Source organism: Lynx rufus, unplaced genomic scaffold, assembly GCF_022079265.1.
Source record: "Lynx rufus isolate CCGP_SWC_20201006 ecotype Redwood Valley unplaced genomic scaffold, mLynRuf1.p SCAF_9, whole genome shotgun sequence".
NCBI lineage: Eukaryota > Metazoa > Chordata > Mammalia > Carnivora > Felidae > Lynx > Lynx rufus.
The window spans coordinates 96031243-96047536 of NW_025814897.1; the positions used below are offsets into that span (position 1 = coordinate 96031243).

Genomic DNA, 16294 nt, shown 5'->3' on the forward strand with positions numbered 1-16294 from the left:
AGGAGTTCAGTCTTGCAAGTTATCTTTAATTTTCATCCTTTGAGGTTTATGTTTAAGAACTCATATACTTTTGAAAAAAAGGATTTGGTTATTTTTATTGAAGCAAAACAGCAAATACATACTTGCCAAAACATTGTGAAATAACTAATTACCATCTTCAAGTTAATATGTAAAGTAAGTCGGAATGTCTTCATTTAACGGCCAGCCTTTAGTAAAAGTCTTCCTGAAGTAGAATGGTTAGGAGTGTTTTATTTTATTTTATTTTATTTTTTTTAACATTCATTTTTGAAAGGCAGAGAGAGAGCGCAAATGGGGGAGGGGCAGAGAGAGAGGGAGACACAGAAACAGAAGCAGGCTCCATGCTCCAAGCAATCAGCACAGAGCCTGACACGGGGCTTTAACTCACAAACCAGGAGATCATGACCTGAGCCGAAGTCGGCCACTTAACCGACTGAGCCACCCAGACGCCCCTGTTAGGAGTGTTTTAAAGCCAAAATTTAAATGGATCAGAACGAGATATCTAAATTCCCTTGATGATCACAGCCAGTCCTGTAGCTTTAGTACCACCTACGTGCTGAGGACTGCCAAATTTCTTTGTCCATCATTTCTTGCCTGGAGTTTCATGGTAGCCTTCTAACTGATCTCCCTGCTCTTACACTGGATTCTTGACAGCCTGTTCTAAACGTGACAGCAGAGATCCACTCCTACTTGAAGCTGTTCAGTGGCTCATTTCAGAATACAAATTTTAAAAATGCCATGGCTTTTCATCCCTGACCTCAGCTGCTGTCCTTCCTCTCCCTCACTCTGCCCCAGTCACCTGGCTTCCTGCAGCCTAGGCAGACACACCTGCCTTAGGATTTTTGCACTAGCTACTCTTTCCCTTCTATCTGCTTGTCTAATTCCATCTCCTTCAAATCCTCAAAAGATCACCTTCTCAAGGAACATGATATATTGCAATGCCCCTTTTCTATCCTGCCAAGACTCGAAATCCCACTTAACCCTGCTGCATGTTCTTTAGAGCATTTGCCAACTTCTACCATACTGTATAGTTTACTTGCATGTTGTTTACTCTGTCTCTCCTGATAGAATGGAATGTGGCTAAAATGCCACAAAGGGAAAGATTTTTGCATTTTGCTCACTGATAATCACAACTACCTAAAACAGTGCTTGGCACATGGCAAGCTTTCGATAAAAAGTCAAAGGCAGTGTTTCAGGCTCTGGAACATAGTGATGAACAAGAGAGGCAAACTGCTGGGAGTTCACATTCTAGTACACAGAGCCTGATAAATAGGCTGATTTCAGAGAGGAGTAGTATGAAAATGCTGAAGCATTCTAATGTGACAATGTGTAAGAGCTAACATCTTTCCATGTTGGAATGGAAAGGAAAAGTCTGTAAAGAATTAATTTGAGCCAAGACCTGGATGATGATTTGGAGCCAGGCTAGTGAAGATCTCAAGGAAAAGCATTTGAGATGGAGGCAACAAAAACTGCAGAACACTTGGCTTTAAGAACGCCAGGCTGTGCTAAAAACAAAAAAGTGGGTTGGGGTGCTATCCCAAAGCTTTTAGGCTCCTAGTTTCAATCCCTGGGCTCCTAAATTCCTCATCTATGATAATGAACTGCTTTCAGTGACTCAGAGGGCACCGTGCTCTTTCTGATACTGAGGCGTGTTTCCCCAATCAAGAAAATCATTGTTACCCACCCCCCACTCCACCCCTGTTCATCCAGTTAATGGATTCATCCTTCAGACCCCACTAGATTCCATTCTGCTTTGGAAGCCTTTCCTCCCAAGGTGTATACAGGACCATGCACCTGTGTGCTCCCTAAGCACACTGTCTTCTCCCGTGTTAGAAACTATAGGAGGAACTCAAAGCAGTTCTGGTCAGGTGGGAAAAAATGAGATTCAATTCTAGCAAGTGTGATGGAAACTAAAACTTAGACCAATGAAATCTAATTTATCAAAAATTTATCTAAGAAATTGTAGATTGGATTCCTAGAAGTTGTACATTTATTAGGTAAAACTAATGCAATCAGAAGAAAATCCAGTAAAATTCTGGTCATAGAGAGTTGATAATAGAAACAAGATTTCAGGGGTGCCTGAGTGGCTCAGTCGGCTGAGCCATCCACCTTCGGCCAATGTCACGATCTCACAGTTCATGGGTTTGAGCCCCATGTCGGGCTCTGTGCCAACAGCTCAGAGCCTGGAGCCTGCTTCAGATTCTGTGTCTCCCTCACTCTGCCCCTCCCCTGTTTGTGCTCTGTCTCTCTCTCTAAAAATAAATAAACATTTAAAAAAATCTGAGATAAGGCCTAGATAGACAGAATACTAGATGTAGCTCCAGTTAGTATTCCTCAAGAAATTTATCAGAAAAGGAACAGAGAAAAAATTAAAAATGAGGAAATGGTATTCCAATGAGGAAAAACTAAAATTTAACTTTCTATAAAGTGATAAGATCAAAAAGCCCAAACTCACAAAAGGTTTTAATAGAATGAACTTGAGTTTCATCATAAAATGAGGATATTAATTGTATGGAACCAGAAAAACCCCAAATAGCCAAAAGCAATCCTGAAAAAGAAAACCAAAGCTGCAAGCATCACAATTCTGGACCTCAAGCTGTATTACAAAGCTGTAATCAAGACAGTATGGTACTGGCACAAAAACAGACACTCAGATCAATGGAACAGAATAGAAAACCGAGAAATGGCCCCATAAACGTATGGCCAACTAATCTTTGACAAAGCAGGAAAGAATATCCAGTGGAATAAAGACAGTCTCTTCAGCAAATGGTGGGAAAACTAGAAAGCGACATGCAGAAGAATGAACCTGGCCCACTTTCTTACACCATACACAAAAATAAACTTAAAATGGATGAAAGACCTAGACGTAAGACAGGAAGCCATCAAAATCCTCGAGGAGAAAGCAGGCAAAAACCTCTTTGACCTCGACTGCAGTAAGTGTCTTACTCAACATGTTTCTGGAGGCAAGGGAAACAAAAGCAAAAGTGAACTATTGTGACTTCATCAAGATAAAAAGCTTCTGCACAGCAAAGGAAACAGCAAAACTAAAAGGCAACCTATGAAATGGGAGAAGATATTTGCAAATGACATATCAGATAAAGGGTTAGTATCCAAAATGTATAAAGAACTTATCAAACTCAACTCCCCAAAAAACAAATAATCCAGTGAAGAAATGGGCAAAAGACATGAATAGACACTAACAGACACATGAAAAAATGCTCAACATCGCTCATCATCAGGGATGATGTATGTGTGTGTGTGTGTGTGTGTGTGTGTGTGTGTGTGTGTGTGTGTGTGTATATATATACACGCACACACATACTAATCAGTGATCAAAAAGAATGAAATCTTGCCATCTGCAACAACATGGATGGAACCAGAGTGTGTTATATGCTAAGCGAAATTAGAGAAAGACAAATATCATGACTTCACTCATATGTGGAATTTAAGATACAAGACAGATGAACATAAAGGAAAGGTAGCAAAAATAACATAAAAACAGGGAGGGGGACAAAACATAAGAGACTGTTAAATACAGAAAATAAACTGAGGGTGCTGGAGGGGTTTGGGGTGGGGGGATGGACTAAATGGGCAAGGGGCATTAAGGAGGACACTTGTTGGGATGAGCACTGGGTATTATATATAGGAGATGAGTCACTGGATTCTACTCCTGAAATCATTTTTGCACTATATGGTAACTAACTTGGATGTAAATTAAAATAAAAATAAATTTTAAAAAATGAGGATATTGAAATTTGAGTGTATGTGGTAGTAAAAACTGGGGGTGGGGACAGGTATGACCTTTAGCTACTTACAGTGAATAGACAATACAGTTACTCCACAGAAACTGTCCTCCCCAAATATATTAACAGCTGTAAGGCTTTTGATAAATTAATGTCTGGGAAGTCTGTATCTGGAAAATTCTTTTGGGGCTGACCATCATGCTATCCTCAGAGCAGCCCTGGTGTCGCTGTGAATTAGAATCCATGGCTGACTAGACATTTGGTCTCATCCATAGTAGTCCTCATGCTTCAGACTGCTTGATCTATTTGGCAAACTATTTCTAAATGAAATTATTATATTTAGGTACTCTCTGCCTTCCCTTTGTAAACTGTGTTCACTTTGCATATAGCTGTTGGAAAGATATACCTCCACAGCCCTCCCTGCCATAACTAGCCTCCCTCCCTATCCACCTTTTCAACTTCTATCAATTCAAAATCCCTCTAAAGGAATTAACTATATGCAGAGTAAGCTGCCAATAATTCCTTCCATATCTGCTTGAACATAATGCTTCACTTATCAAGATGAGTCTATTTCCTTTTCCCTTCGAATCTGAGCTACCCTTATTCCCTTCTCTGACCAGTAGAATGCAGAAGAGACACTTCCCAGTTCTGGGTCTGGCCCTCAAGGAGCCTGGCCACCATGTCAGAAGCCTCTCTTAACTATCCTGAGAGACAACCCAGCCACTCCTAGCCATTTCAGCCACTCCAGCTAAAGCACTAGATATTTATGTGGAGTCATTCTGGGACAGCCCCAGCTGAGGTCTCAGCTGAGTGCAGCCTTATGAGTGACCCCAGCCAAGCAGGAGAAGAAACACCCAGATGAGTCTAGCCAACAAACTATGAAATATAATAAATCATGTTTTAAAGTTAAACATTTAAGCCACTACAATTTAAGTTGGTTTTCCATGAAGCAAAAGATAATCAATTAACAGAATTTAAACCAGAATGTTAATTCTCTCAGTTATATTTATATCTTATATTTTCTCTAAGGAATAAACAGTATGGAGATTCTCTGCAAATTTCAGTTAAAATGGCCCAAAGGAGGAAATGATCCAGAAAGTTCATTTTATCACTGTCCAATTCCTGGCTTCAAAAATTCTATAGAGATAATAAATAAAAGTCAAACTAACCAAGGTTTTTGGAAGATAAAATATATTTGTACAGGAAATGCTTCCTGCTATCATATGCTAAGAATGTATAATTAATTGAACAAAGAATTACTCACAAGTTTAGCTGTTCAAAATTTACAGAGTACTACCAAAACAAACATACAGGCAAGTATCTCTGGTGAACATAGATGCAAAAATCCTCAACAAAATGCAAGCTGCATTCAAAAATACATTAAAAGAATCATTCACCTTGGTCAAGTGGCATTTATTCCAGGGATGCAAGGATGGTTCAATATTTGCACATCAATCAATGTGATACACCACAATGACAAAAGAAAGGATAAAAATCATATGACATCTCAATAAATACAGAAAAAGCATTTGACAAAATTTAACATCTATTCATGATAACTCTCAACAAGGTGGATTTAGAGGGAACACACCTCAACATAATAATAGCCATATATGAAAAATCCACAGCTAACATCATATTCAATGGTGAAAAACAGAGCTTTTCCTCTATGATCAGGAGCAAGAACAAGGATATTCACTCTCACCACTTTTATTCAACATAGTACTGGAAGTCCTAGCCACAGCACTCAGACAAAAAAAATAAATGCATCCAAATTGTTAAGGAAGAAGTTAAACTGTCACTATTTGCAGATGACATGATACTATACATAGGAAACCCTAAGGACTCCACCCAAAAACTATTGGAAGTAAAAAATGAAGTCAGTAAAGTTGCAGGATACATGAAAAATCAATTGTGTTTCAATTGCTAATAATTAAATAGCAGGAAGAGATATTAAGAAAACAATTCCATTTTACAATTGCTCCAAAAAGAATAAAATACCAAGGAATAAACTTAATCAAGGAAGTGAAAGACCTTACTCTAAAAACTATAAAACACTGATGAAAGAAATTGAAAATGACACAAACAAATGGCAAGATATTCCATGCTTAGGGACTGGAAGAACAAATATTGTTAAAATGTCCATACTACCCAAAGCAATCTACAGATTCAATGCAATCCCTATCAAAACACCAACAATCTTTTTCACAGAACTAAAACAATTAATACTAAAATTTATGTGGAACCACAAAAGACCTCAAGTAGCCAAAGAAATCTTGAGAAAGAAGAACAAAACTGGAGGTATCACAAACCCAAATTTCAAGATATACTACAAAGCTGCAGTAATTAAAACCATATGACACTAGCACAAAAATAGACATATAGATCAACAGAACAGAACAGAGAGCCCAGAAACAAACCCATGCTTATCTGGTCAAGTAATCTACAACAAAGGAAGCAAGAATATACAATGGGGAAAGCACAGTCTCTTCAATAAATGGTGCTGGGAAAACTGGACAGCTACATGCAAAAGAATGAAACTGGAGCACTATTTAGTTGGATAGTTAGTTAGTTAGTTAGTTAGTTAGTTAGACACAGCAAGAGCGAGTGCTAGTGGGGGAGAGAGAGAGAGAGGAAATTCCAAGCAGGATCTGCACTGTCAGTGCATGGGGCTCAAACTCACAAACCATGAGATCATAACCTGAGCTGAAGGCAGACGCTTAACCAACTGAGCCACCCAGGTGCCCCTGGACCACTTTCCTACATAGAAACAAACTCAGAATGGATTAAAAACCTAAATATAAGACCTAAAACTATAAAACTCCTAGAAGAAAATATAGGCAGTAATTTCTTGGACATTGGTCTTATCAATATTTTTCTAGATACGTTTCCTAAGGCAAGGGAAATAAAGCAAAAATAAAGTACTGGGATTGCACCCAAAAAAACCCCAAAAAACAAAAAACAAAAAAAAACAAAAAAAAATTGTGCACAGTAAAGGAACCATCAACAAAATGAAAAGGCAGCCTGAATGAGAGAAGATATTTGCAAGTGATATATCTGATAAGGCATTAATAGCCAAAATATACAAATAACTTACACAACTCAACACCAGAAAACCCCAAAATAAATAATCTGATTTTAAAATGAGCAGAGGACTTGAATAGACATTTTTCTTCCAAAAAGACATACAGATGACCAACAGACACATAAAAAGATGCTCAACATTATTAATTATCAGGGAAATGTAAATCAAAACTACAATGAGATATTACATTACACCTGTCAGAATGACTAGAATCAAAAAGACAACAAGTGTTGGCAAGGATGTGGAGCAAAAGGGACACTTGTGCACTGTTGTTGGGAATGTAAATTGGTGCATCCACACATGGAAGTTCCTCAAAAAATTAAAAATAGAAATAGCATACAATCCAGTAATTTCACTACTGGGAAATTATCCAAAGAAAACAAAAACACAAATTTGAAAAGATATATGTACCCTTATGTTCTATTGCTGTATTATTTACAATAGCCAAGATACAAAAGCAACCCAAATGTCCATGGATAGATGAACAGATAAAGAGATAAAGAATATGTAGTAGACACACACACACACACACACACACACACACAGGAATACTCAGGAATAATACATCCTGTATTTCAGTTGTTAACCTGTCAATATTCCACTAGCTTGCACATTGCTCAGTGGTCAGATCTCCATACCCACTGTCTAGCAGAGTACTAGACAAAAAAGCAGATAAGCCACACATTTTTAGGGAGATGCATGTTCATTACTGCAATCCTCTAAGAAAACCTACTTTCAGAAGGAACTAAAAACCAATGCTGTGGTCATTGCTTCCATACTATGAAGTTATATTTAAACACTTGGCAATTATTTTTGTTTTCCAGCAATATGCCAAAGTAGGGAAGTGGTCAGGCAAAATTCTCACCCTCCTTTCCCAAAGAGAAAACCAAAAGCTTAATGAACCTACAAAGCTAGAAGGCAGCCCTGAAATACCTAAAACAACATATCTAACTAGAAGCGAGAAGGCAGGCTAGTCGCTTGGCCCCACGTTGGTTCACTAGAGGGAAGTGCTTCTTAACGTACATACCAGTACCCTGGGACTCTTGCTGAAAGGTAGAATCTGATGGGGAGGGGTGGAAGAGCCAAGAATGTGCATTTCTAATAAACTGCCAGGTGATGTCAATGCTGTTTGGGTCTCCAGATCTAGACTTCCAGCCTAGACCTGAGGTAGCCACTACCCACAAATGGCTCTTAAGCCCCGAAATCTCGCTAGCCTGAAATTACCTGAGCTCTAAATCTAAAATATACACCTATTCCCACGACTAAGTACAAAAAATATCTCAGTAACTTGTACAGATTTCATATTGAATACTATATTACATATAATGGGTTAAATAAAATGTGTTATTTCACTGTCTTTGATTAAAAATTTGTATGTGGCTCGAGGCTTACATACTTATACTGAACAGCGCTGCCCTTGACTGACAACCAGTCCAACTCTGAAGCTTCTACGGTTAAGAGACTTGAAGAATAAAAGAGAATCCATCTCTTCCCTTAGGCGTTTTCAAAGCATACCTTTTATTTCCCAACTATATTGCACAACCAGGAATTAAAATGAAATAAAGCGAAAACCAAGATTTTATTAAGAATATAGATCAATATATACACACAGACATACACACTCTGTACGTATTCTCTGAATACTGTTATTTCAATTTAGGCTCCACCTAGAACACTACTTTTATCTCCCTCTGGTTCCCACCCCACGAGATCGTATCGCGTACAGGAAAACAATAACAAAAACGCGGTCTCCGACCTAAAGCCAAACCCGGCTGCCCCGGTAGCCCAAACCGAGGCTGAAAAAGCCGGTCGTCAGCGGGCAGCGCCCCCTGGGCTCCACCTCCTCCAGCGCCGACCTCCCCAAGATGGCGGGCGGCGGGGGCCCGCTTCCGCTTCCGGTGTGAGCAGCCGGGCCGGGGGGGCAAGATGGCGGCGGCAGTAGGGGTCCGCGGCCGGTGCGAGCTGCCGCCTTGCTCCGGCCCAGGCTGGCTCCTCAGTCTTTCCGCCTTGCTGAGTGTGGCGGCTCGAGGGGCCTTCGCCACCACGCACTGGGTCGTCACGGAGGACGGGAAGATCCAGCAGCAGGTAGCGGCCATAGGCGTCCCTCTCCGCCCGCGCCCGCCCTCGCCCCGGGGGATTCCCAGGTCCGGCCCCTGGCTATTTGGCTCCACGCGGCCCCGCCCCCAGCCTACCTTCCCACGGTCCGGGCGCTAGGGCCCGAGCGACCCCGACGCTGAGACCCGGCGTCGCCACCCTCCCCATTTGTTCTCTGGCCCTCGCCTCAGACGCCTGCAAGTTCTCAGCCTTCCACCCCGGGGGCAGCGTGCCGCGTGGGAAGAGTCGCCCGGCTGTGGGGGTCGGACTCTGGGGACATCTTGTTGTGCTTGGGCTTTAGAAACCGCAGATTCATTATCCTTGCCTCTGGTTCCTCTCGGGCCCACCACGCGTCACCAGCCCTCCCTGAAGAAGTAGAAAGCAGGTGGCAGCGCCCGGCTGTGCGCGAGTCCCAGGGCGGTGACAGCTTCGGCACCCCTAGGCAGTGGGTCATCTAATGCTTCCTACCCCAGTCTCCTCTTCCAGTGCTGGAATTCGTGTCGGGACGAGGTGGTTTCAGCTTGTACCGTTACCCAGGTCAACAGGGGCTCTTTAGGGACAACATACACCTTCCTTCCGAAGGAATGCTTGAAGATGCCTCTGGTGGCGTTGCCTGCATCTTTTCGGCTGTAACTGCCCTCGTTTCCCAGTGTACTTTGCATTGTTTCTTTACCTAGTTCCTGTAACCCGGCCCCGCAAGGAGGATATGCGATTTCCTGGATTCTTGTGTGTCCGTCCGAACTAATTCCTCAGAGGAGGGACTGCTTTTCTTACATAACTTTATGATTGCCTACATTTTGTGAATGCCGCTGATCCCTAAACAGTACGTGCGTGTGCTCGGCTGCAGAATCTTGGTAAACTTAATGACTTCCAACACTTGAGAGCAATCCTGAAAAGTCCAGCAAACATTTAGGAAGTGAATTGTGTGCCCCATGCAGTCTGGCCCCTTGATCTCAAGTGTATTAACCGTCATCGTGTGAAATTATGGACCTTTTCGATTGTGTGTCATGAATGATGATAGGAACACAGTGCAAGGTTTACTTTTGTATGAAGTGGGGTTCTTGTTTAGATTTGCCTTGTGATGGCAAATTTTACCTCGTGTAACGAGTGAGTAAAACAATGTAAAATCGGCGTTGGTATTGTTCAGTGGTTTTTAAGTATGTCTGAAAAAAGACTGACTTCTTATTGGGCACTCTTTTTCTCTATACCAACTTACATTGGAAAAGATTTCCTTTTCATGGCCATACCATTTGAGATTTAAAAGATAGGTGTGCATTTCAGAAACTCTAGAAAGCACTGCAAGTTTATTTCTTTCACAAAAGATCAGAAATCTTATGGGAGTCCTGGCTGCTACCCCCACCCCCTTTTATTTCCTGATGATAATTTTCCTTGAGGCCCTCATGAAGGGATACATGGAATTAAGTCACTCCTGCCGCAATTTGGGGAGCCCATCTCCTATTGGCTCTTCTGCAATATTGTTTTTGGCCACAGCTATTTATACACTATGACATTGACTTCTCCTTCCCATTTTGGTGTCCTGCCTCTCAGCCTAGGAAGTAGCCCATCTGAAAAGTGAAAGCTGGTAGAAATGCATTATTTGCTGAACATTGCAATGTGAAAGTAGAACCTGTTTGGTTTTTTTAACAACAAAAAAACCCGAAATTCTTTCTTTTTTGCACATTGGATACTTATGTTTCAGTGGGGGAAAGGTAGAGGTTTCTGTAACTTGCCTCAGAAAGGGAGAAATTTGAACAGTCTTTTGGAAATTTGCCAAGTCACTCCTGCAGTAAGTAGTTAGGCTTAAGGTTAGGAAAGCAAGATTTCTTTACTATAAGCTTTTAACAGTTGTCTTTTTCAGTGAATTTGTCCAATACTTTGCTACATAACATTTACAATGTTAAGTTCATACAACCACAAAATTTTATACCAGAAGACATAAAGCTGGTGTCTTCAGCGTAACAAGAAGAGGCTAGGGAAGGAAAGTTGGATTTAATCTGAAGGAAAAGCAACATTTATAAGTAAAGTAAGAGAGTTGAATACATGATCATCTTCTGAGTGCCACTCGGATAGCTGGGTATATTACCTATGCTTTCCTTCCTGGCAATATTTCAAATGCGGGCAGAATCCAAAACTCAATTTAGATTGTGATGAATTATCACATTTGCCTATGCTTATTAAAGAACTGAAAGATCCCTTTAGTATATGGATTTGGGTGTACTGCAGATCTATTCATATGTTCAGCAACAATTAATTAAAAGCTTAATATGTATATATTGTGTCCTAACTGACATACCATATTCCTTGCTACTTGTTTTTGGTTATAATATCTAAATGAGAGCAGAAGTGTGATTTTAGTTTTAAAGTGGTCTAATATCAGGGAGAGGGCTAAGGGTAAACTGAAATGGCAACTTTAGAATATTAGTGTGGCAAATACCTTTTGAAACTCTGCCTGATATTTAAGCTTGTCCAAATTAGATAGGTCATTGTTTTCCATAGTGAACGTGGAGAAGTACTTATGAATTAAAAATCTGAATTGCCCCAAATACAGACTTACATAGGGATATTTTCCATCACTGTAAAATTGTAAGTACAGTAAGCAGTTCTTCCCAGGAGAAGAGAACAGTTGTTTGGTTTTTCTATTTCAAGGCTTAGCAAATGATAAAGATAGACACCCACAAGTTACAACTACAAACTTGTGAACACACAAATACATTGGAAGACCTGGCCCTGAAGAGGGGTTGAAATGGGGCTTCAGTCACAGCAAGGAGGCAGCCATTCTTCCAGGCAGGGTCCTCCCAGTCAGAACTGTGGTCACTTCTGGCAGGAGCAAGTGGTGAGCTCTCAGCATGGCATGTTAGGGAATCATTCCTTTCCACAATCCCTGTCTCAGCTGGGAAGCATACCTTATATGTTTTTAGGTTCCATGTTTACTGAGCTGCCACTAAATTCCAGGAGCATTGCTCAGGGAAGCCTTAGCTGGGATGTGAAGAGAATGTTCTAGAGTCTGAGTTCCTTTCCCACTGCAGTTGGGATAGTTAAGAAGAGGTGCTCCTCTTCTCTTCACCTTTATGCTTTTCTCCCAGCTTTGGGCTTTGGCATACCTCTGATCCCCTTGTGTCCCCTGTACCTGAAAATTTTTCTTTATTTAAGCAAGAGTACTTGGGGTCCATGGACTTAAGGAGTGGGCTGTTAAAATCTCATTACTTGGAGCATCTACAGAGTAATCAGGTCAATGGATCCTTTGGTTGACTTCACTGTGAAGAATAGGCTTTGAGATAAATTTGTGGTTTTTTTCATTTCCTTCTTTTAAAAAAATTTTTTTAACATTTATTTTTGAGAGAGAGTGTGCGTGCACGCGAGAGCATGGAAGGGGCAGAGAGAGAGGGAGACACAGAATCCAAAGCAGGCTCCAGGCTCTGAGCTGTCACCACAGAGCCTGACATGGGGCTCAAACTCACAAACTGCAAGATCATGACCTGAGCCGAAGTTGGGTGTTTAACTGACTGAGCCACCCAGGTGCCTCTCTTTTTTTTTTTTTTTCCTAGTATGGCAATATTTATTTTTCTGTTTTTGTCAAAATTATCTGGAGAGTCACTTGAAGATTAAATTCAATTTTGTGAATTAGCCTAAGAGCCTAACCATAATGTATCACATCTTTACTGTGGAAAAACCAATATTCCATGTTCTGAATTACCAGCTAACAAAGGAACTCCTGAAATGTTACCAGTTTGTCTTAGACTTTCAAGAAGTTGTACTTCTGAAAATAGGTGGGGGAGGGGAAAGGGGCACCCAGGTGTTTCAGTCGACTCTTGACTTCAGCTTAGGTCTTGATCTCAGGGTCATGACTTCAAGCCCCACATTGGTCTCCATGTATGAAGCCTACTTAACAACAACAAAAAAAAGAAGTTGTACTTATAGCACTGGGGTTCATGGCCCCTGGATATTCTCTGTCTTCATAAGTGGAGGTCTAAAATTTTAAGTAAATGAAGAGTATAATTGTTATCAACTCTCATAACATTATAATATTTCTTAGCTACCGACTGTTTCCTTCTCAAATCTTAGAACAATAGTACTTTAGACTAGGAAAAAATTCTTAAAGGGTATATGGTACAACTCATAGGAGAGAAAGTTACCCACAGTCACATAACTGATGAGTGGCATTTAGTGATAGCAGTAAGTAAAAATCTGCAGTAACATGCAAGTGAGCACTTTGTACTCGGTAAGTTTGAAGTGCTTTCCCCCCCTTTCATAATACCTACCAATGAAGAAATAGAAAGAAAAGTAAAAAATGGGAATAATGAAGTAAAAGTCTTCTCTTTTCCAGTTTGCTTTACCTCTGCAGAATGTTTTGTGATGACTTTAAATTGGGGGTGGGTGGAGAAGCGTCAAAAATAGGTGTGATTTAATTTGGGGGTTATTTCATCATTTTGCCTTCTATCAAGCAAATGTCTTTAAAGTACAGATCCTTTTGGGGCGCCTGGGTGGCGCAGTCGGTTAAGCGTCCGACTTCAGCCAGGTCACGATCTTGCGGTCCGTGAGTTCGAGCCCCGCGTCAGGCTCTGGGCTGATGGCTCAGAGCCTGGAGCCTGTTTCCGATTCTGTGTCTCCCTCTCTCTCTGCCCCTCCCCCGTTCATGCTCTGTCTCTCTCTGTCCCAAAAATAAATAAACGTTGAAAAAAAAAAAAATTTAAAGTACAGATCCTTTTAACTGCTTAGAACAAATGAAGTTTCTGACAAAGCTCACCATCTGAAACCTAGCAACTTTGGCATAAGAAGTGATTGATAAGCAGTAATATTTCAGCAACTATGACCTGAGCTGTCAGGTTTAGTTGGACAAACAGACTAAATCTTTATCTATTGGTCTTTAATAGTTTATAAGTGAAGGAGTGGCTTGATTTGGGTATTAAGTAATTGGTTAATCTGGGAGAGGGCATCTGGATGATACTATGAAGCTGACAGGTTTATTTCAGTGCTTTTCAACACTGAGCCCATCTTTTTATCATAGAGCTTTGCTTCTGTGTTTATATACTTCAGGAATTTACTTGGATCTGAGAGGTCATGGTTGTTTCTTCACTAACTTGCTAGGTACCTGCTAAACCTTTGTAATTTGTCCTAGACGTTGACATCAAAGTGATTCTCACTCAATCCTTTTTTTTTTCCACTTCCTACTATTCTATTATCTTATAAATTCCCAGGGGTTAACTTTGTTTATACTATAGAGTAGGTAATAGCTTATAAGTATACAGAGGTAAATTATAACTTTAAATACTTTTCCCAATTACTTATTAAACAAGTATTTACTGACAGCTTATTTTTCACCAGCCCACTGTGCTTTGATGGATATGCTGTTTTCCAATGGCTACTGTGACACGAAATTCTCATTTTTCATTGGGGGTGAGCAGAGTACAGCTCCTTCTTAACCTTTTTTTTTTTTTTTCTTTTCTTTTCTCCAGCTCTTCTTCCTCCACTCATCTTCTAGATCAGTGGTTCTCAAACTTTACCTTACACAAAAATAATCTGGGGTACTTGCTTAAAATACAGGTTCCTAGGCCACTAAAGTATCTGAACCAGTAAAGCCAAGAATTCCACATTTTTACCAAACCCCTCAGGAGATCATGATACATATGGATCACAGATCATTCTGAGAATTTCAACTTTATATATTGCTTTACCTCCAGCTTCTGTTTCAGCCTTCTCTTTTTACTCTTTACATATACCTGGGCAATCCTATCTTTTCTCAGGACTTAAGTTACCACATATGTGCTGAGAATAGCCGCATTTCTTTTTGTAAGTCAGATTTTTTCCTCCAGGGTTATAGATTCAGGACCTCTAATAAGCTTTGAATTCCATGTGAATGTCCTCTAGGTACTTCAAGCTTAATATGATCAAATCTAAACTCATTTTTACCCTACCTAAACCTGTGTCGTGCCCTGTTTTCCCAAACTGAACAAAAGACCCCACCATTCACCATCCACCCATTTGCCCATGTCAGAAATCTAGTTGTTTCCTATATTCTTTACCAAAATCTTTCCATTTTACTTCCTAATTATATCTTCTTCCCATAGTCACTGCTGTGACTCCAATTCAGGCCACCTGATTCTTGCCACAGCTTTCTAACTGCTCTCCTTTCTCTAGTCTTGTCCTGCTTCCAACCCATTCTCCCCAGTGCAGTTAGACTCAGCTTTTAAAACTTTGTTTTGGGGCACCTGGGTGTTTTGGGGCACCTGGGGCTCAGTTGGTTGAGCATCTAACTCTTGATCTCAGCTCAGGTCATGATCCAAGAGTCGTGGGATCAAGCCCTGCATCCAGCTTTGTGCTGAGCATAGAGCCTGCTTGATTCTCTGTCTGTCCTTCCCTCTCTCTTCCTCTCTGCCCCCTCTCCTTTGTGTGTATGCTCTCAATCGGTCTAAAGTAAAAATAAATAAAACTTTTGTTTTGTTTAATTAAAAATTTGAATTACAGAAGGAATGCATGGCATTCTAAAAAGTAAATGTCTAACATTATGGGGGTATTTAAAATAATAAAGTGAAGTCTTCCCACCTCTCCCCATTCTCACTTCTCAAGGAAAATTGCCTTTAAATCATTTGGTGCATATCCCAGGACATGGTCTTTCTTTAATGTGTCTTGTGATCTGGCCCCTCCTTCTCTCTAGCTTATCTTTGTTCATTCTTCAGTGCCCCACTTTCACCCCCAGAATACACACACATAACACTTGGCCATATTTAACTTTGGTCAGTGCCCTCAGATGTGCTCTGTTCTCACTTGCTTCTGGGCCTTTGCACATGTTCTTTCCCTGAAATGCTGACTGTCCTAATCTGGCTAACTCAGTACTCTTCACAACTTAAACATCACTTACACAGGGAAGCTTCTAATGCCCAAATTTAAACAAGCTGTTCTTTCTATGTGCTTTTATAGTGTCTGGTATTCCCTTATGAAGGAATTTACCATGCCATATTGTGTCCATTTACTAATGTAAATACCCTACCAGACTCCTACATGCCCCATGAAGGGAGAAGCCATACCCATTTTCTCTGCACCTCCTGCATCTCTCATGCTAAATCCCATAGGCTGCAATAGTATCTATTGAACGGATGACATAAGGAAGTATGAAAACTGGTTCCTGCCTCTCAGGAATTTACCACTGTCCGAATGAAGCCTCACACTGCTTACTAATGTGATAGTCATTTTGGAAGCTAACCTACAGGAGGCCTCAGACTCCTGGAAGATCTTTATTTATTTATTAATACTTATTCATATTTGAGAGACAGAGAGAGAGCATGAGCAGGGAAGGGGCAGAGAGAGGGAGACATAGAATCTGAAGCAGGCTCCAGGCTCTGAGTTGTCAGCACAGAGC

The 16294-nt window shown here is 40.7% G+C and overlaps 1 protein-coding gene across 1 annotated transcript in view; it reads left to right on the forward strand.

Moving 5' to 3' along the window:
- Positions 1 to 8759: 8759 nt before the first annotated feature.
- Positions 8760 to 16294, forward strand: part of TTC17 (tetratricopeptide repeat domain 17) — a 128833-nt gene continuing 121298 nt past the window's right edge. The window contains exon 1 of the mRNA XM_047070224.1: positions 8760 to 8931. Within this exon, the coding sequence (XP_046926180.1) occupies positions 8773 to 8931 (159 nt within the window). The 5' untranslated portion in view covers positions 8760 to 8772. The remainder of the gene's footprint in view (positions 8932 to 16294) is intronic.